Source organism: Leucoraja erinacea, chromosome 37 (assembly GCF_028641065.1).
Source record: "Leucoraja erinacea ecotype New England chromosome 37, Leri_hhj_1, whole genome shotgun sequence".
Lineage (NCBI taxonomy): Eukaryota > Metazoa > Chordata > Chondrichthyes > Rajiformes > Rajidae > Leucoraja > Leucoraja erinaceus.
This window is the reverse complement of record NC_073413.1, coordinates 4,204,446-4,224,607: the sequence shown is the minus strand read 5'-3', so window position 1 is coordinate 4,224,607 and position 20,162 is coordinate 4,204,446. Positions and strand designations below refer to the sequence as shown.

Here is a 20,162-nt window from a genome sequence, read left to right as displayed (position 1 = left end):
GAAGAGGATTTGAATCTGCGAGTGAGGGCATAGAGATGAGGCGGGAGGGGGTGGGGGGGGGGTGGGGGGGGGGGGGGGGGAGAAGACGGGAAGGGATTATTTGTAGATTGGTTATCTAAAATTGGTGAATTCAACATTTATACCATTAGGTTGCAAGCTACCCATGGGGAATATGAGGTGCTCCTCCAGTTTGCATGTGGCCTCAGATCAATGGTGTTCTAACTGAGGTTCGGAGAACTGAGTGGGTTGAAAGGCCTTGGTTAATTAAGCCTCAATGCAATGCAAATCAATTCTAAATGCTAACCTTATTTTTCTGTCGAGCCCCCACCACCCCTCAAATGCCATGTCCCCAGTTTGCAAACCACAAGGTGTACCAAAGAAACTAAACTGACAGAACCCAAGCTGGGAGAGGACCCTCTGAGAAATTTGGGGTTTGAATGAGTCGGGGGGGGGGGGGGGGGGGGGGGGGGGGGGGGGGGGGGGCATCTGAACCTGTTCGAAGGATCTTGCCTCTCTGTGGGGTTTTATCGCAAAGTTCAGGCCTCTGGTTAAGGTGCAGTAGACGGCCATTTGAGATGTTACCAAGTGATAGGATCAGAATTAGGCCATTCGATCCATCGTCTACTCCACCATTCAATCGTGGCTGATCCATCTTTCCCACTTAACCCCATTCTCCTGCCTTCTCCCCGTATCCCCGGACACCTGTACTAATCAAGAATCTATCTATGTTTAAGAAAGAACTGCAGATGTTGGGACAATCAAAGGTAGACGGAAAAATGCTGGAGAAACTCAGCGGGTGAAGCAGCATCTATGGAGAGATCTATGGAATAGGCGACGTTTCAAGTTGAGACCCATAGATGCTGCCTCACCCGCTGAGTTTCTTCAGCATTTTTCGTCTACCAAGAACTTATCTTTCTCTGCCTTAAAACTATCCATTGACTTGGCCTCCACAGCCTCCTGTGGCAATGAATTCCACAGATTCACCACCCTCGGACTAAGGACATTTCTCGTCATCTTCCTAAACGAACGTCCTTTAAGTCTGAGGATATGAACACTGGTCCTAGACTTTCCCATTAGTGGAAACATCCTCTCCACAGCCACTCTATCCAGTCCTTTCACTCCACTATTTCACTGTTCATTCCCGTAACCTTGCTAATCAAGAACCAGTCAATCTCCGCTTTAAAATTACCCAATGACTTGGCCTATCAACGCTGTCTGTGACAATGAAGTCCACAGATTTGACCCCCTCTGGCAAAATAAATTCCTCCTCATCTATTCTTTAAAGGAATATCTGTTCTGACGCTGTGCCCTCTGCCCTCTGTGGAAACATCCTCTAACTGGCTTTGGCATCAAGACTATCTGATAACATTGCCCTTATTCAACCCTGCTGACCATATCTTTTGTATGTGGAATAAGAGCCACTCACAGCTATTACAAAAGCCATTTGAGCAATAACATCCCAGCCAGGTTAAAAAGAACTATTAAATAAAATTAGAATTAAATTAGAAAATGCAGAAAGCATCGGCACGGTGGCGCAGCGGTAGAGTTGCTGCCTTACAGCGTCAGGGACCCGGGTTCGATCCTGACTACTGGTGGTGTCCGTACCGAGTTGGTACGTTCTCCCGTTGCCAAAAGCTTTTCACTGTACCCCAGTTCACGTGCCTATAAAGTAAACTGAACTAGAGCGCGAACTGGACTTTGAAAATGGAACAAAACATGACGCCTGTTGCATGCGGGCTCAGTAGACTATTTCCGTACACTTGCTAATCGGTGGATGTGCTTAGGTACAGCGATGCTCTACTGGACTGTTTGTAAGAAAACAATTTCACTGTGCGTTTGCACTTCGCACAGGTGACAATAAAAGCACTAATGTAACCACTGAACACCTGTTGAGAGAGAAACAGAGTTAAGCCCCTGTCCCACTGTACGAGGTAATTCAAGAGTTCTCCCGAGTTTCCCCCCCCCCCCCAATTCAAACTCAGAATGTCCGTAGCGGGTCCGTAGGAGTTCGTGGATGTCTCGTAGCGGCTCGTACGAGTAAAAAGTAATAGTTTTTTTCATCACGAGTATTTTTTTACTCGTGGACATTTTTTGCAGGGATGAAAAAACGTCACGAGTTTACCGGATTTCCCGAGTGCCTACCGTTACTCATACGAGCCGCTACCAGACATCCTACGGACCCGTTACGGACATTCTCCGAGTTCAGATTAGGGGAAAACTCGGGAGAACTCTTGAATTACCTCGTACAGTGAGACAAGGGCTATAACATTCCAGGTGGATGACAGGTTCTTCAGAACGAGTGTTAACCCTGCCGCTTTCTCCAAGATGCTGTTGAGAGCTTTCCTGTTTTTATTTCAGATTTCTGGCATCTGCGGCTTTCTTCCTTTCTCAGTCACTATACAGACTCGTCCCCCTTCCAGGCACCGGGGAAAAGAAAGTCAAGGTAAAAACCGCAGATGCTGAAAAACCGAAACAAAGCACAAAATTCTGGAGACATTCGGGAGGTCAGGCAGAATCAGCGGAAGGGCAAACGGTTGACATTTTGGGTCCAATATTCTTTATGAGAAGGAGAGAAACGGGGAGGAGATGGGAAAGGAAATGCAAGTTAACTTTCCACAGGCAGGAGGGAAGGGGAGAGGGACTCAGGCACACAACATTAACTTTTTCTCCTTCCACAGATGCTGCCCGACCTGCTCAGTATTCCCAACATTTTCTGTTTTAGTTCCAGGAACCCCAACCTCTAGTTACCGCAAATTAACGCAGCTATATGAAATCGCGAGGGGAATAGACAGGGTGAATGCACAGAGTCTTTTACCCAGAGCAGCTGAATCAAGAACCAGAGGACATAGGTTTAAGGTGAGAAATGAAAGAGAAAAATAGGAACCCGAGGGGCAACTTTCACACAAGAGGAATTGGGTGGGTATATGAAATGAGCTGCCAGAGGAGGTAGTTGAGGCATGTACTATCACAGCATTTAAAACACACTTGGACAGGTACATGAAAAGGAAAGGTTGAGAGGGAAATGGGCCAAATGCAGGCCGGTGGGACTAGCTGTAATTTTCCAAATCCAAATCACAGGCATTTGGAAATGCATCCTTACACAGATGGGAACAAAGTGAGAACCTTTTTTACCCCAGGGTAGAAATCTCAAAGATTAGGGAGCATAGCTTCAAGGAGAGACGGGTAAAGTTGAAAGGAAAACATTTCCGAGATGAGGAAAACATTTTTCACACACAGAGTGGTGAATCTCTGGAATTCTCTGCCACAGAAGGTAGTTGAGGCCAGTTCGTTGGCTATATTTAAGAGGGAGTTAGATGTGGCCCTTGTGGCTAAAGGGATCAGGGGGTATGGAGAGAAGGCAGGTACAGGATACTGAGTTGGATGATCAGCCATGATCATATCATAGCCATGATGCTAAATGCATTTCGTTGTCTCTGTACTGTACACTGACAACGACAATTAAAATTGAATTTGAATCTGAATCTGAATCGGATATTGAATGGCAGTGCAGGCTCGAAGGGCCGAATGGCCTACTCCTGCACCTATTTTCTGTGTTTCTATGTTTCTATGAAATGTGTAGAGAACATTTCCTTTAAACCTTGGTCTAAATGCTAAGATTACCACCATTTTATAATACCCATGTAATATCTCTTCATGATCGAATACATTTTTGTGTAATTCATTGAGCAGTTTCATGGTAACCATTGCTGAGACTAACTTTCTAATAAGAAATTGCAAAATAATTTAGAAATTGCACCAATGTTATCAACTCTTAGATGCCTCTGCCATTTGAGAGCATTCAGAATGGATGTTAAAATATTCACGCCTTTTAAAACTGTAGCTGCGCAGCTGATAGAGGGGCTGCCTCACCGTGCCAGATACCCGGGTTCGATCCTGACCTTGGGTGCTGTCTTTGTGGAGATTGTATGCTCTCCGTGACCTCGTGGGTTTCCTCTGGGTGTTCTGGTTACCTACCACATTCCAAAGACGGATGGCGGGGTGTTAATTACCCTCCGCCAATTGCCCCTGCAGTGAGTGGGAAAGTGGGAGAACCTTCCTAGTGTCATGTGGTCGATGGTGGGTTGGAAATGATAATTATTGACCCTAGCCTAGATGTGATACTTCAAAGATGGCATGTTAATGATCTTCACCCATTCCTTCTCTCCAGATTTACATTGAGACTTCAGATTTTTGTCACCTTCGATTTAAAGCATCGGAAACATGTTAAAGCCCTTGGCTAGCTAGTCTTCAAGGAATCTTGCCAATTAGCGATTCAGAGATTAAGCACGGAAACAAGCCCTTGGCTCACCAAGTCGTGCCAACTAGCGATCACCCCACACGCCAGCACTATCCAACACACTAGGGGCAATTTACAATTTACAGTAGCCAATTAAACTACAAACCTGTACGTCTTTGGAGTGCGGGAGAAAACCAGAGGTCCCGGAGAAAACCCACACAGGTCACAGGGAGAGCGTACAAACTCCGTACAGACAGCACCCGTAGACAGGATCGAATTTGTGTCTCTGGCACTGTTTAGTACCTGTTCCCATTCACCTGAAAGCAGCTTGAACACCCATGTTTTGGAAGGAACGGCAGATACTGATTTACACCAAAGTTAGACACCAAATATGGAGTAACTCAGCGGGTCGGGCAGCATCTCCGGTAAAAGGAATAGGTGATGTTTTAGGTCGAGAAGGGTCTGAAGAAGGGTCTCGACCTGAACTTTACCTATTCCTTTAGAGCATCCGTGTGTATCATAAGAGTGCCACTGTGCTAGCAATGATTTTACACAGAGAGTGGTGAAACTGTGGAATTTACAAAGAGTGGTGAATCTGTGGAATTCTCTACCACAGAAGGTAGTTGAGGCCAGTTCAATGGCTGGATTTAAGAGGGAGTTAGATGTGGCCCTTGTGGCTAAAGGGATCAGGGGGTATGGAGAGAAGGCAGGTATGGGATATTGATTTGGATGATCAGCCATGATCATATTGAATAGCGGTGCAGGCTCGAAGGGCCGAATGGCCTACTCCTGCACCTATTTTCTATGTTTCTATGATGACTTCCCTAGTTGAATAGTCCAGTGATAAATTAGTGGATGTTTCAGCCCAGAGAGTGGGAGGGGCAGGATAGGAGACTTTGGAAAGGGGTGAAAAATAGATTGGAGGCAAGCAGGACTATCGATCCTTTGAATTCTTTGGAATTGTTGTTACCAGGAACACACACCCTAACTTAGATCAAAGCAAAGTCACCAGCTGAGACAGCAAACTGTGCCCGCGATAAAACACATTAAGAAGACAGTTTTATTATTTTATGGATTATAGACGATCCACAATTTTTTTTTACTCTATCCTTTCCAAATCACCCTTGAATTGTTTCTCTTGCAACAGGGAAGTTAAGAGTCAGTCGTATTCCAGTGGATCTTACACAAAACCAGACCGTAGAGATTGAGAGGACCGATTCCGTTCCCAGCCATGCAACAGACGGGCGTTTATGAAAATCTGATTACTTTATTGTCACCGTTTACAACACCTTTATGTACTTTGACCATAAGGCATAGGAGCAGAATTAGGCCATTCAGCCCATCGAGTCTGTTCTGCTATTCGATCATGGCTGATCTATTTTTCCCTCTTAACCCCATTCTCCCGTAGCCTTTGACACCCTCACTAATTAAGATATGTTTAGTTTAGAATTACAGCATGCAAACAGGCCCTACGGCCCACCGAGTCCACCCTGACCATCAATTGCCCATACGCACTAGTGGAAAGGATAAAATTTAGTTTAGAGATACAGCATGGATACAGGCCCCGCGGCCTACGGACTCTGTGCTGTCCAGCAATCACTGCACACAGTAGTTCTATCCTACACACGAGGGATACTTTACGGAAGCCAATTAACCTACAAACCAGCACATGTTTGGAAACCAGAGCACCCGGAGAAAACCCGCGCGGACACAGGGAGATCGTACAAACTCCGCACAGACAGCACCTGTGGTCAGGATCGAACCCAAGTCTTTGGTACCGTAAAGCAGCGACTCGATGGGCTGAATGGCCTAATTCTGCTCCTATGCCTTATGCAATTTAGAAAGCCGAGTGCAACAAAGACACACGGGTTGGTTTCAAATGCCGATGACCAAAGAAAGGTAGGTGTTTTTATTTAAAAACAAACCAAAATCCAGTCACTGAAAACCTGAATTAGAAAATGAAAATGCTGGAAAAACTCAACAGGTCAGGTAGCATCTATGGAGAGAAAAAAACAGTCAATGTTTTCGGACTGCGACATCTTCGCGCTACCGAAGGGTCACAGATCCTTAACGTTGATCGTTTCACTTTTCACAGACACGGTCTGTGCTGCCGTGACATTTAAAAATTTTATTTCAGATTTAATTTACATTCTGAACAATTTGACCTAGTGCTTCCTTCACTTTTATAAAAAGAGGGCACTTGTAGAACCTTAGTGAGAATCCCAGTCATAAATTATCAAAGAGCGGGCGGCACAGTGGCGTGTTCGATCCTGACTAGAGGTGCTGTCTGTGCGGAGTTTGCACATTCTCCCTGTGACCGCGCAGGTTTTCTGTAAGTGCTCCGGTTTCCTCCCACACTCCAAAGATGTACAGGTTTGCAGGTTAATTGGCTTCGGTAAAAATTGTAAATTGTCCCAAGTGTGTGGGATAGTGATAGTGTGCGGGGTGATCGCTGGTTGGCACAGCCTCGATGGGCCGACTGGCCTGTTTCTGTGCTGTATCTCTAAAGTAAAGTCTAAAGTGGAGTAATGTAAAGGCAAGCTGCCAGGTAAATGAACTTGGGAAGTTGAAAGTTGTTTAAAATATTTCTGCCCACCCCCCACCTAACACAAAACATTGCCGACAATCACCATGCCCGCTGTTGACAGGGTATTGAAAGTCGTTCATCAGTGCCACTCCACATTCTAACCCCATGCCCGAGATCCTTGTTATTGAGACCCCCAGCATAAAACACAAACCCCAAGTTCCTACAAGAAAATCTTTTATTCAAAACTCTCATGTGCAGATAAAGCATGGAAACTGGCCCTTGCCGCCGACTTGCCCACGCCGGCAACATGTCCCATCTACACTCCTCTCACCTGCCCGCGCTTGGCCATATCCCTCTAAACCTGTGCTATCCATGTTCCTGTCTCAAAATGAGTGATAGCGCCTGCCTCAACTACCTTCTCCGGAAGTTCGTTCCATACACTCACCATCCTTTGTTTGAAAAAGTGACCCCTCATGTTCCTATTAACTCTTTCCCCCCACCCCCCTCACCTTAAACCGATGTCCTCTGGTTCTTGTTTCCACAACTCTATGCCTAATTTCACCTCAGGAAAAGGAAATGGAGGGAAATGGTGTCTCAAGTAAAGCCAAGCATGCCGTCCACTACTTTCAATCCCTGTTGCCCCCTGAATTTAATCGCCTGAGTTGCAAGCTTTAAGCTACCATCCTTAAACCTCTCGGTCTCTTATCCTCCTCAAAATGCAGCTCTCTGACCAAGCTTAATGCTGGAAGCACTGCAGCTCAGGCAGCTCCCAACAGTTTTAATGAGGGGGGGGGGGCAACAAAAACATGAACCCCCCTCTCCACAGATAATCTGTGGTCAGTGATCGATCTCCGACCAAGACTTTGATCATCTGTCCTGTTTAGTTTAGTTTAGTTCAGAGATACAGTGTGGAAACAGGCCCTTCGGCCCACCTAGCTCGCTCCGACCAGCGATCAGCCCTGCGCTCGTTCTGTCCTACACACCAGGAAACAATTAATCTACAAACCTGCACATCTTTGGAAGGTGGAAGGTGGAAGAAAAGCAGAGCATCCGGAGAAAACCAAAGCGGTCACAGGGAGAAGGAAGAAACTCTGTACAGACAAGCACCCATAGTCGGGATCGAACCCAAGGCAGCAACACTACCGCTGTGCCACTGTGCCACCTGTTATCTGTCTCTTACAAGGTTAAAAATGTTTTTGAATTATTCTTTGGTAATAGCATCATTTCATTCACTCTAGTGCAGTAGATATATCATTTCAGTTGGTGACTAGCGGTTAGTCAGTTGGACAATCTGTAACTTGAGCATTCATCATGAATCTTTTGAGCTTCAAGACCAGACAATTGTGCAAGACATCCCAGAACTCTTCGTTTAACAGACGATAACGTCGTCTAGAGTTACTCACAGCTCAACCTTGTTCTATGAAGGATCTGAAGGAAAGACACAAAGAGCTGGAGTAACTCAGCAGGTCTGGCAGCATCACCGGAGAACATGGATAGGTGAGGTTTCGAGCTGGGACCCTTCTTCCGACCGACTGAAAACCTCACCTATCCATGTTCTCCAGGGATGCTGCCTTACCCGTTGAGTTACTCGAACACTTAGTGTCTCTCCTTGGTTAACTAGCATTTGCCGTTCTGTGTTTTACACTTTGTTCTACCATCTCATGTTTTTGTTTCTCTCTGCTTTGGGGCTGAGGATAAGATGGATTCAAGATTTCATAAAAAGCAACGTAACATTAGTCAGGACATTGACACGGGAAGGGAGACTGCCTTACCTTAAGGATGTCGTCCTTCCTGAAGCTCAACTCATCCTCTCCAGCCCCAGTGAACTCGTATTTGGCGACAGCCTCCATTCAGGACACTCTCAAGAGGAAGCTCTCTGGTCTCGGGCAAACCTAAAGGCTCCAAACATCAAGCAGTGGGGAGACTCCTTTGATAGACAAGCTCCCAGAGGGTGTTCGTGGTGTGTATGTGTAGAGCAAGAGGGACTGAGGGGAAGTGGCGTTGGAGGGAGGAGGGGAGGAGGGGGGGGGGGGGGGGGTGGTTAGGTGGAGAGGCAGAGGAGGGAGGGCAGCAGAAAGCCTTGTTTCAGTGTTGCTCAAGCTTGCGTTCACCAAAGGCTCCAGATGGTTTCTTCACACATCGCAATGTTCCCAAACCGCAAGACGGCAGATACTGATTGAAAGAGAAACACAAGACCCTAATCTCTGTTGCAATTCGTCGAAAGATGATACAGAGAGCGAGAGAGAGAAAACTGGGTATTATCTCATCCGCTGGGGCAGGAAAACCACAATCTAATTGCTGAGTTTCAACTGGGGGGGGGGGGGGGGGTGTCAGTCATTTCAATGCTCCTTAGAACCAGCTACACAAAGCGCTCTCCTTCGAAACTTTTAAAACAGGCAAGATCCAGGCAAGACTGGGTGGATTTTGGGCAGAACTTGCAAGTCCTTTGCAAGTCAGCACAATTTCTCTTCCTCTGCCACAAGACCTGATGCTTAGAAATCTGAGTTTTTTTTTCTCTCTAAACCAGTTTTCTCCATAGTACAAAGCTGTATTTTAAGCGCTCTCTGTTTCCTGTCACATGCAGCCACCACACACCATGAGGTCTCACTGCCTGCAAGACATGGGAGCAGAATTGGGCAATTCGGCCCTTCGAGTCAGAGTCTGTAGCCAAAGGATGGTGGTGAATCTGCGGAATTCATTGCCACGAACGGCGGTGGAGGCCAAGTCATTGGGTATTTTTAAGGCGCAGGTTGGCAGGTCCTTGATTAGCAAGTGTGTCAAAGATTACAGGGAGCAGGCAGGAGAATAGGGTTGAGAGGGGGAAAAAAATCTGCCGTTATTGAATGGCGGAGCAAATTCGATGGGTCGAATGGCCTAATTCTGCTACTATGTCTTATGGCTGATCTATTTTTCCCTTACAACATCTTTCTCCTGCCTTCTCCCCATAGCCCTCGACACCCTTACTAATTAAGAACCTATCAATCTCCGTTTTAAAAATACCAATGACATGGCCTCCACAGTCAATGAATTCCACAGATTCACCACCCTCTGGCTGAGGAATTTCCTTCTCATCTCCTTTCTGTTCATCCATCTCTAATGCTCTTCATTGGTGGTACTAAGTACTCAACAGGCCAAATGGCCTTCTTTCGTGCTGTAACCATTTTATATTCATGGTCATAGTGAGATGTAGCATGAAACAAGCCCTTAGCCCTACTGATTCCATGCTGACCATTAGTCAAGTCAAGTCAAGTCAAGTCAAGTTTATTTGTCACATACACATACGAGATGTGCAGTGAAATGAAAGTGGCAATTTATGACCCATTTACACCGCAGCAGAATTAGGCAGAATTAGGCCATTTACACTTACCATACCCAAAGACACAACAGGGTACAGATAGAGTCATACAGTGATCGAGTGTGGAAACAGGCCCTTCGGCCCAACTTGCCCACACCGGCTAATATGTCCCAGCGACAGTAGTCCCACCTGCCCGCATTTGGTCCATATCCATCCAAACCTATCCTATCCATGTACCTGTCTAACTGTTTCTTAAATGTTGGGATAGTCAACTTGCTTGAATCTGGAAGAAAATAAAAGTAAACTGTTGGAGGAACTCATCGGGTTATGTAGCTTCTGTGGAGGGAAATAGACACTTAATATTTCAGGTCAATACTTCCAGTCCAGAGGCAGACTTTTATTCGTATGGCTGTATGGTAACTCGAATTTCACTGTACCAGTTGGTGCATGTGACAATACATGTAAACTTAAGGGTCTTAACACAAAATGTCAACTATTATTTGGCCTCCGCAGATGCTGCCTGGCCCACTGAGATCCATCAGCAGGACACAAAAGCCATTTTTTCCCCTCTCGTTCCCATCACTCACCTGCACATTAAGGATAATTTACCATGTAGGTGCAATGGATATTCCAGAGCATCTTTCGGAAGCGAGAAGAATCTTCCGGCTAGATGCAATTGTTCCCGATGTTGGGGAGTCACAGACAAGGTCCTGCTTAAAAGGGGACATCCTTTAAAACCGAGATGAGTTGGGATTTTTTCACCAGAGAGAGAGGTGAATCTCTGGAACTCTCTGCCCAAGAAGGTAGTCGATGGCCACAGTTCATTGGCTATATTTAAGAGGGCGTTACATGTGGCCCATGTGGGAAAGGGGATCAGGGGGTATGGAGAGAAGGCAGGGATGGGATACTGAGTTGGATGATCAGCCGTGATCATATTGAATGGCCGTGCAGGCTCGAAGGGCCGAATGGCCTACTCCTGCACCTAATTTCTATGTTTCTATTCGCTCCAAAACATGCTTACCCACAGAGCAGTCTGAGAACCTCCAAACTCCACACAGAAAGTAGAGGCGGTTGGGATTGAATCCAGGTTGAGGCAACAACTCTACACCTCTAAGACAACAGTAGAAAGCATTTTATTGGGATGCATTACATAGGCTACAGATAGAGTCATACAGTGGATGGAGCATAGTTTGGGAACAGCTCCATCCAAGTCCACAAGAAATCACAAAGCGTTGTGGATGCCATGCAGACCATCACACAAACCAGCCTCCGTTCCATTGACTGCATCAGCACTTCACGCTGCCTCGGCAAGGCCACCAGCAGAATCAAGGACGAGTCTCTTCTCCCCTCTCCCATCAGGCAAGAGGTAGAGATGTGTGAAAACGCACACCTCCAGATTCAGGGACAGTTTCTTCCCAGCTGTTATCAGGCAACTGAACCATCCTATCGCCAACGAGAGGGCGATCCTGACCTCTGATCTACCTCATCGGAGACCCTTGGATTATCTTTATTTGGAAAGTAAGTAAGTAAGTAAGTAAGTAAGTAAGCAAGCAAGCAAGCAAGTAAGTAAGTAAGTAAGTAAGTAAGTTAGTTAGTTTATTGGCCAAGTATTCACATACAAGGAATTTGCCATGGTGGTAAAGTAAACATGACAACAGTGACAGTATGAATGACTAAGAAATTTGGTGCAAGAGTAGGCCATTCGGCCCTTCGATTGGCAGTATGAATGATCGCCACCAGTATTCACATCCAAGGAATTTGCCCTGCCTTCTCTCCATACCCCCTGATCCCTTAGCCACAAGGTGCTAACCGCCCCTCAAGTAAATGAACTGGCCTCAACACCCTCTGTGGCAGAGAGTTCCAGAGATTCACTCTCTGTGTGAAAAAAGTTCTTCTCATCTCGTTTTAAAGACCCCCTTATCCTTAAGCTGTGACCCCTGTCCTGGACTTCCCCAACATCGGGAACAATCTTCCTGCATCTAGCCTGTCCAACCCCTTAATAATATAATTAAACATTAATGATAAAAGACCATTGATCAAGCATGTGAACCAACAAAATACCAGATCAAAGGGAGGCTAAAGACTTTTGGCTGTTGAGTAGAGCAACTACTCGTGGATAAAAACTGTTTTTATGTCTGGCTGTGGCAGCTTTGGCAATCCGGAGTCGCCTTCCAGAGGGAAGTGATTCAAAGAGTTTGTGGCCAGGGTGAGAGGGGTCAGAGATGATCTTTCCCGCTCGCTTCCTGGCCCTTGCAGTGTACAGTGCAAGGGCCAGGAAGGCCCTTTATCTTGCACTAAACATTATTCCCTTTATCCTGTACCTGGACACTCTGAACAGCTTGATTGTAAGTCTTTACAATCTTTCCGCTGACTGGATACCATGCTACAAAAAGCTTTTCACTGTACCTCGGTACACGTGACAATAAACTAAACTAAACTACCAGTCGTGCCACTATGAAAATCTTCAAATATATTTTCAAAACAAATAGATTGGGTGGTAATGCAAACAGGATATGCAGCGGCTAGAATTCAGTGGATAGTTTTCTCCCAAATTCATTGTTACTCTCCAGAGTTTTGACGTTATGCAACGGTGACAACAATTAATTAATGTTTATTTATCCCAGTATTTGTTTATCCCAATAATCATCCCCTCCTTTTGCTGCCGAACTGTTTGTCCAATCCTCTATTCTTAAATTCCCAACATTCCCATTCAGGTATCTCTCCAATTTGTACCACAAGGTGCCTTCAAGCCAAATTACAAACTGCTGGACAGCACGGCGTCGCAGCAGTAGAGTTGCTGCCTTACAGCGCCACGGGCCCAGGTTCGATCCCGACTATGGGTGATATCTGTACTGGGTTTGTACGTTCTCCCCGGTGATCCTCCCGGCTTCTCCCGGTTCTGTTTTCCTCCTATGCTCCAAAGACAGACAGGAGTGTGCAGGATAGAACTACTGTATGGAGTGATCGCTGGTCGGCGAGGACATGGTGGAGCAAAGGGCCTGTTTCCACACTGTATCTCAAAACTAAAGTCGGCAGACCAGGCAACGTCGGTGATGGGAAATGGACAAACTACGTTTTGGATCTGGACCCAAAAACATCTGCCCGTTTCGACCCACTGAGATTGACTTGATTAGTATGGGTGTCAGGGGTTATGGGGAGAAGGCAGGAGAATGGGGTTGAGACGGAAAGATAGATTAGCCATGATTGAATGGCGGAGTAGACTAGATGGACCGACTGGCCTAATTCCTCTCCTAGAACTTATGAACATGGTGCGACATGACCCACTGGTGCGACCTGACTAGGGTTACCAACTGTCCCTTATTAGCCGGGACATCCCGTATATTGGGCTAAATTGGTTTGTCCCATACGGGACCACGCCTGTCCCGTATTTGACTGCTACTCGGGTCGAGGGGACTGTCGGGTTGGAGCGCCATGTCCGGCCAGCCTCACCCGTCCCGATGTAGTGCAGCCCATGGAGAGCAGCAGCAGCGCCTCGCCCGTGACCCCGTCGGTCGGCAGCTGTCCGACCTTCCGACCTTCACTTACCACTGACACCGCCTCCCCTCTTTAGTGGCGCCGCGCGGACCGGGCCAAAACTCCTCAGCTGGCCCGCCGGCTGGGCTTTGTGTGCAGTCCAGCACCCGGTCCAGAACCAGGGGCCACAGTTAAGAATAAGGGGTAAGCCATTTAGAACGGAGACGAAGAAGCAGTTTTTCTCACAGAGAGTGGTGAGTGTGGAATTCTCTGCCTCAGAGGGCGGTGGAGGCCGGTTCTCTGTGTACTTTCAAGAGAGAGCTTTATAGGGCTCTTAAAGATAGCGGAGTCAGGGGATATGGGGAGAAGGCAGGAACTGGGTACTGATTGTGGATGATCAGCCATGATCACAGTGAATGATCATATTGAATGGTGGTGCAGGCTCGAAGGGCCGAATGGCCTACTCCTGCACCTAATTTCTATGTTTCTATGTTTCTATGAATGGCGATGCTGGCTCGAAGGGCCAAATGGCCTACTCCTGCACCTATTGTCTATTGTCTATTGTCTATTATCACTCACCCAGCCACGGCCAAGTCGGTCAACGAATTGCCATCAGGAATTTGTCTCTTATTTTGATTTGTGAGTGTGAAAGTTGGCAACCCTAGACTTGACCCACTGGTGCGACCTGACCCCCTGAGAACCTCCAGCATTTGGTGTCCAGATTCCAGCATCTGCAGCATCTTGGACCTTCAAAAATTAAAAACAAATCTCTTGATCCCAGATCTCTTTGGCTGTCTGCCATGTCAGTCAGATACCCCAAATACCGATTGGATAGGGACCCTGTCAATCACGGGCGTCCGGAGCCTGATCTTGCTTCCTATTGGAGAAGAAAAAGTCCCGCCCACTCGTCACGCGTGCTCCCGCCCCCCCCCCGGCGAGGAGATTCGTCCGTCCATTGGCCAGCGCGGCTGTCGGTTTCATCAGACCGGCGTGTGATTGGAGGAGGTGGAGGTCACTCAGGAGCGGGCGCTGATTCTGGGCTGTTATTGGATGAGGGGGTGGGAGACCCGCCCCTAACGGCCGAGGGGGCGGGACCAGCGTGGGGGGCGGGACTTGAGGTGCAGTCCGGCCGGGATCGAGCGGGAAGGCGGTGAGTGCTCAACGGTTTCACAGCCTCAGGCTCCCCCCCGCGCCGCTAAATGTTTAAAAAGCCGGCCCAGTCCCCCTCGCCTCGGCACGGCATCTACCTCCGCCGGTCCCCCCCACGTTAGAAATTTAAAATTAAAACCTCGCCCTCCCCCCCCCTGTTTTCGACCTGGCCGAGGGCGCAGGCCGCGACCGCCGCCTCGGCTTTTCCTGCTCACGCTGGCTGCCCTGAGGCGGAGGGAGAGGCGACGACTGCCTGGAACCCAGGGCGTTGTCTCTTTAACCCCGTCTGGTGTTGATGATCCGCCTCCACGATGAATTGGCGTCTTTGCCGTTGAGATTCTACAGGCATTGGTGTGGGGAGGTTTATTGGAGATGTAATGAATCGAGGAGGGGAGGGGGTTAAACATTAGTTACAGCCCCTTATAAATCTGTCAGCAATCCTATTTGTATTGAGGCCCTTGTCATTGGGAATGATCATGTCCTTTAGATTCTGCAGCTAAGAGTAACCCTTGCAGTAGGAAGCCACCGGTCCTGTGGTGTTTGTGTTTGCCCTGGGGTTGAGCCATGACCATCTCCCCTGACTCTAAGTCTGAGGAAAGGTCTCGACCTGAAACGTCAACCATTTCTTCTATCCAGTGATGCTGCCTGCCTGCCTGTCCCCCTTAGTTACTCCAGCATTTTGTGCCTATCTTCGGCCTAAACCAGCATCTGCAGTCCCTTCCCACACATTTTGTCAGTGCCCAGAGCCCTGCAGCCTGTTTCCACCAAGATTTGCTAGAATGTTGCCTGGGTTTCAGCACCTACGTTACAGAGAAAGGTTGAACAAGATAGGTCTTTATTCTTTGGAGCGCAGAAGGTTAAGGGGGGATTTGATAGAGGTCTTTAAAATGATGAGAGGGATAGACAGAGTTGACGTGGATAAGCTTTTTCCATTGAGAGTAGGGAAGATTCAAACAAGAGGACATGATTTGAGAATTAAGGGACAAAAGTTTAGGGGTAACATGAGGGGAAACTTCTTTACTCAGAGAGTGGTAGCTGTGTGGAATGAGCTTTCTGTGGAAGTGGTGGAGGCAGGTTCGTTTTTATCATTTAAAAATTAATTGGATAGGTATATGGATGGGAAAGGAATGGAGGGTTATGGTCTGAGTGCAGGTGGATGGGACTAGGTGACGCACTAGATGGGCTGTGATGGCCTGTTTCTGTGCTGTAATTGTTATATGGTTATATAAGATGTGAACCAAGGCTATGAGGAGAAGGGGCAAACTGACCTGTGTACTTGGAAGTGAGAGGTAAGGGGTTACCGTGTAGGAGGTAACTGCAGATGCTGGTTTACACTGAAGGTAGGCACACAAAATGCTGGAGTAACTCAGCGGGACAGGCAGCATCTCTGGAGAGAAGGAATGGGCGATATTTTGGGTCGAGACCCTTCTTCAGAACTGCAGTTGCTGGTTTCCCTTGAAGATAGACACAAAAAGCTGGAGTAACTCAGCAAGTTGTTTCCTTGATCATTGTTACTGGCTGTGATTTGTCCTTTTGCATATCTTTCATTCATTTTTTTTAATGTACCTTTCCATATCTATTTTCCCTCTCCCCTGACTCTCAGTCTGAAGAAGGGTCACAACCTGAAACGTCACCTATTCATTTTCTCCCGAGATGCTGCCTGACCCGCCGAGTTACTCCAGCTTTTAGCGTCTCTCCAGTGGTATGGGGTGTGTTAACAGCAGAGATATTCAGTGCTGTTCTCTTCAGCTAACAGTGGTGTGACAAAGATTGTGTTATTCATTGAGTATCAGGATATCACCGACAGATACAAAGTGGTGGAATAACACAGCGGGTCAGGAAGCATCTCTAGAGAAAAAAGGATGGATGATGTTTCAGGTCGGGACCCTTCTTCCGACTGAAACACCTTGGGGCTGGAGAATACCTAGGAACAGAAAGGAGAGCTGTCCAGAATAGAATGAGTGATGTGCAAAGAACTAGGAAGAGAGGGATATGGATTACGTGTAATCAGATGTGATTAATTTATCACAGCATTATGTTTAGCACTGACATTGTGGGCCGAAGGGCATGTTCCCGTGTAGTATCTTTTTACATTCTAAGTCAGAGGTTCAGCTGAAGGACTGAAGACCAAGATTCAAACAGAACCACAACAGTGATAATCTTTGAGATACAAAAGATACTGAAATTTGAAGCATAAACAAACTGCTACAGGAATTCATTTGGCCAGACACAGATCGTGGAGGAAATCGGACCGTTAATGTTTTTGGTTGAGACCCTTCCTCTCGGCAGCCTGGAGGAAGGGTCTCGACTGGAAACGTCGACTGTCCATTTCCCTCTGTAAGCAATAATGTTGTTATTGCTCTCTCAGCCATGCTCAAGTTGGCACGGGGTCAGGCATGGAGGTAATGACTGCTCAGGTACACAACCAAGTAGTTTTAAAGATGACAGCTTCTGCCTGTTAATTCTTTATAGTAGTGAGTTCCTGATCTGTACTGCCCTCTTGGGTAGAAAATAAAATTCTCATCACACCTCTTATGTTACCAATTATCTTATAGCTCTGCCCTCTTTTTTTTAAAACCTGTCTTTTTGAGGGAAGCAGGTTCTTCCTATTTACTCTTTCTAGTTTTCTCATAATTTTATATATAACTGATGTCTCCAGCCACACATGCGAGGAAAACAATCTGGCCATATCCATTCTTGCTAAAAATTTCCAGTTTTCACAGCAACTATAAATCTTCTCTGTTGCTCCAATGATTAATTCTGTTCTTGCAATCTCGGAAGTGTTGTGTTCAGTTCTGTTGCAATCTTCCTCTTATAGCTTATCTGATAACCGATAGGATTCTGAATGTCTTTTTATCAAACCACCGTGCCAATTTAAAGGATCTCTGAACGTGCACTCTATACCTCTATACCCCTCGATATCTGTGAATTTTCTTGCCCTGCATCTCGCAAATGCATTACTTCACACTTCCCTGAATTAAATTCTAAATAGAGTGGATGTGGAGAGGATATTTTCACTAGTGGGAGAGTCGCGGACTAGAGGTCAGAGCCTCAGAATTGAAGGACGTTCCTTTCGGGAGATGAGGAGGAATTTATTTAATTGGCGGGTGGTGAATCTGTGGAATTCTTTGCCTCAGAAAGCTGTGGAGGCTGTCAATGGATATTTTTAAAGCATAGATAGATTATTGATTAGTACGGGGTTTTGGGGAGAAGGAAGGAGAATAGGGTTAGGAGGGAGAGATTGATCGGCCATGATTGAATGGCAGGGTAGATTTGATGGGTCGAGTACCCTAATTCTGCTCATACCATTTTTGACCTTATAACTGATGTGACCACGTGTATCCTTCTGCAGCATAAAGCTATCCTCTGAAGCTTTCTTAAATTTAAATGTAAATCATTAATATATATTGTGAAATACAAAGGACAGAGCACTGAACTATTTGCTTCCAGTCACAAAAACACCTGTCATCCTTTACTCTTTGACTCTTTAGCAATTATATACAAAATTGTGAGGAGGCCCGGAAGAGTAAATGGTTTGGGAACATCTCCCTATAAGACTGCAAGAAATTGCCGAGTTGTGGACGTAGCCTAGGCCATCGTGCAAACCAACCTCCCTTCCAGATTTGGGGACAGTTTCTTCCCAGCTTTTATCAGGCAACTGAACTGTCCTCTTACCAACCAGAGTCCTGACCTGCTGTCTTTCTCATCAGAGACCCTTGGATTATCTTTAATTGACCTTTACTGGACTTATCCTGCACTAAACGTTATTCCCTTTATGTTATAATGGAAATACAAGAGACTGCAGATACTGGAGTTTTGAGCAAGAAGCAAGCTGCTGGAGGAACTCAGAGGGCCAGATAGCATCTGTGGAAAAAAATGGTGAGGGAAATTACTACCTCAGTATTTTAGAAACTCTCTCATTTCCCTTTGCTGATGCTGCCTGACCTGCTGACTTCCTCCAGCATCTGCTGACTCTTACTATTGTCCTCTACAGATGCTGCTGACCCGCTGACTTCCTCCAGTAGTTTGTGTTTATTCTTAGGATTCCAGCATCTGCAGCCTCATACCATTTCCTTCCACAGATGCTGCTTGACCTGCTGGGTTTGCTTGACTGCTTTATGTTAATCTATATAACATTGGTAAACCCTAGTGCATTTCAGTACCTGGTGACTTATAAATGAACCTTGTTCTTTTGTATCAAATTTAATGTATTCCCAATAAAATAGATTTATTTTGGATTGCGCTATTCTGGAGAAAGACGGTGAAATGCTTTCTAAACTATTCATTTAATGCCCTGCCTGTTATGGCACCTGGCAGCATAGGTCTTTAGAGTATTGCAGCATCAAGTTCTTCAGCATTGTTCACCAAGATCTGTCAGGCAATGTTTCAAGTTGCCAGTGGAGTACATTATTTCCTCATGTCTATTTAACTAAGAAAAAGTGAGATGAATGGCCAGGTTTACTGGCTAGGTTTTAAGTGTGAATTCAGTTGTTGTTTCAGGTAATGTCAAGGTTGTTTTTTTTAACTTGGAGGTGGCAGGTTCTGTATTTAAAGTGTTGGGAGAAACATAAATTGGAGGAGGACAAGCTATGATTTCAATGTAGTAAGGACATTTAAAATGTAAATCATTAATATATATTGTGAAAAGCAAAGGATGGAGCACTGAACCATTCGTTATCAACCTTCCAGTCACAAAAACACCTGTCATCCATTACTCTTTGCCTCTTGCAACTGAACAAATTTAGAATCTGATTTGACACTTTCTTGGATCCCATGGACTTGCTTTTTTGACCAGTTTGCCATGTAACATTTTGTCAAAAACGTTGCCAAAATTCAATTAGACTCTTTCAATTACATTGTCCTCACAAATTCTTCTTGTTTCCTCCTCAAAACAATTGATTTGTTCAGCTTCTAAAATATGATATTTTTAGTTACAAGAAAAGATTGGATGTGCCAGACTTGTTTTCTTTTAAACACTCTGGCTAAAGGGAGACATCAATTCTATACAAAATTATGAGAAGGCCAGGAAGAGTAAATGGTTTGGGAACAGCTCCATATAAGACTGCAAGAAATTGCAGATGTGGACGTAGCCCAGACCATTGCGCAAACCAACCACCTTTCCAGGATTGGGAACAGCTTCTTCATAGTCCTGCACCATCCAGAGTGCGGTCCTGGCCCCTGTCTAACTCATCGGAGACCCTTAGACTATCTTTAATTGGACTTTACTGGAGTTTATTCTGGACTAAAAGTCATTCCCTTTATCCCGTATCTGTGCACTGTGGACAGCTTGATTGTAACCATGTATAGTATTTTTGTGATTGAATAGCACCCAAAAAAGCTTTTCTCTGTACCCCCGTACACGTGACAATAACAAACTAAACTAGGAAAGTGACTTACCCCAAAAGAGAGATTAAAAACTCGAGCACTGAGATATTAGAAAATCTCCCTGAACAAATCCATGTTGCCCTTGATTAGTCTGT

At 46.0% G+C, this 20,162-nt stretch overlaps 2 protein-coding genes across 4 annotated transcripts in view; one reads left to right on the top strand and one right to left on the bottom strand.

Moving 5' to 3' along the window:
- The window catches only part of LOC129713798 (GRB2-related adaptor protein 2-like), a 56,147-nt gene extending 47,373 nt beyond the window's left edge, over window positions 1-8,774 (bottom strand). Inside the window, exon 1 of the mRNA XM_055663104.1 lies at window positions 8,537-8,774. Within this exon, the coding sequence (XP_055519079.1) occupies window positions 8,537-8,614 (78 nt within the window). The 5' untranslated portion in view covers window positions 8,615-8,774. The remainder of the gene's footprint in view (window positions 1-8,536) is intronic.
- Window positions 8,775-14,640: 5,866 nt separating this feature from the next.
- Window positions 14,641-20,162, top strand: part of LOC129713795 (epsin-2-like) — a 40,628-nt gene continuing 35,106 nt past the window's right edge. For 2 of the 3 annotated variants that reach the window (XM_055663101.1, XM_055663099.1), the window contains exon 1: window positions 15,462-18,561. The gene's annotated coding sequence lies outside the window, so the exon portion shown is untranslated. Of the gene's footprint in view, window positions 14,684-15,461; window positions 18,562-20,162 lie in introns of those variants that run through there. The other variant, XM_055663100.1, reaches the window with a different exon arrangement.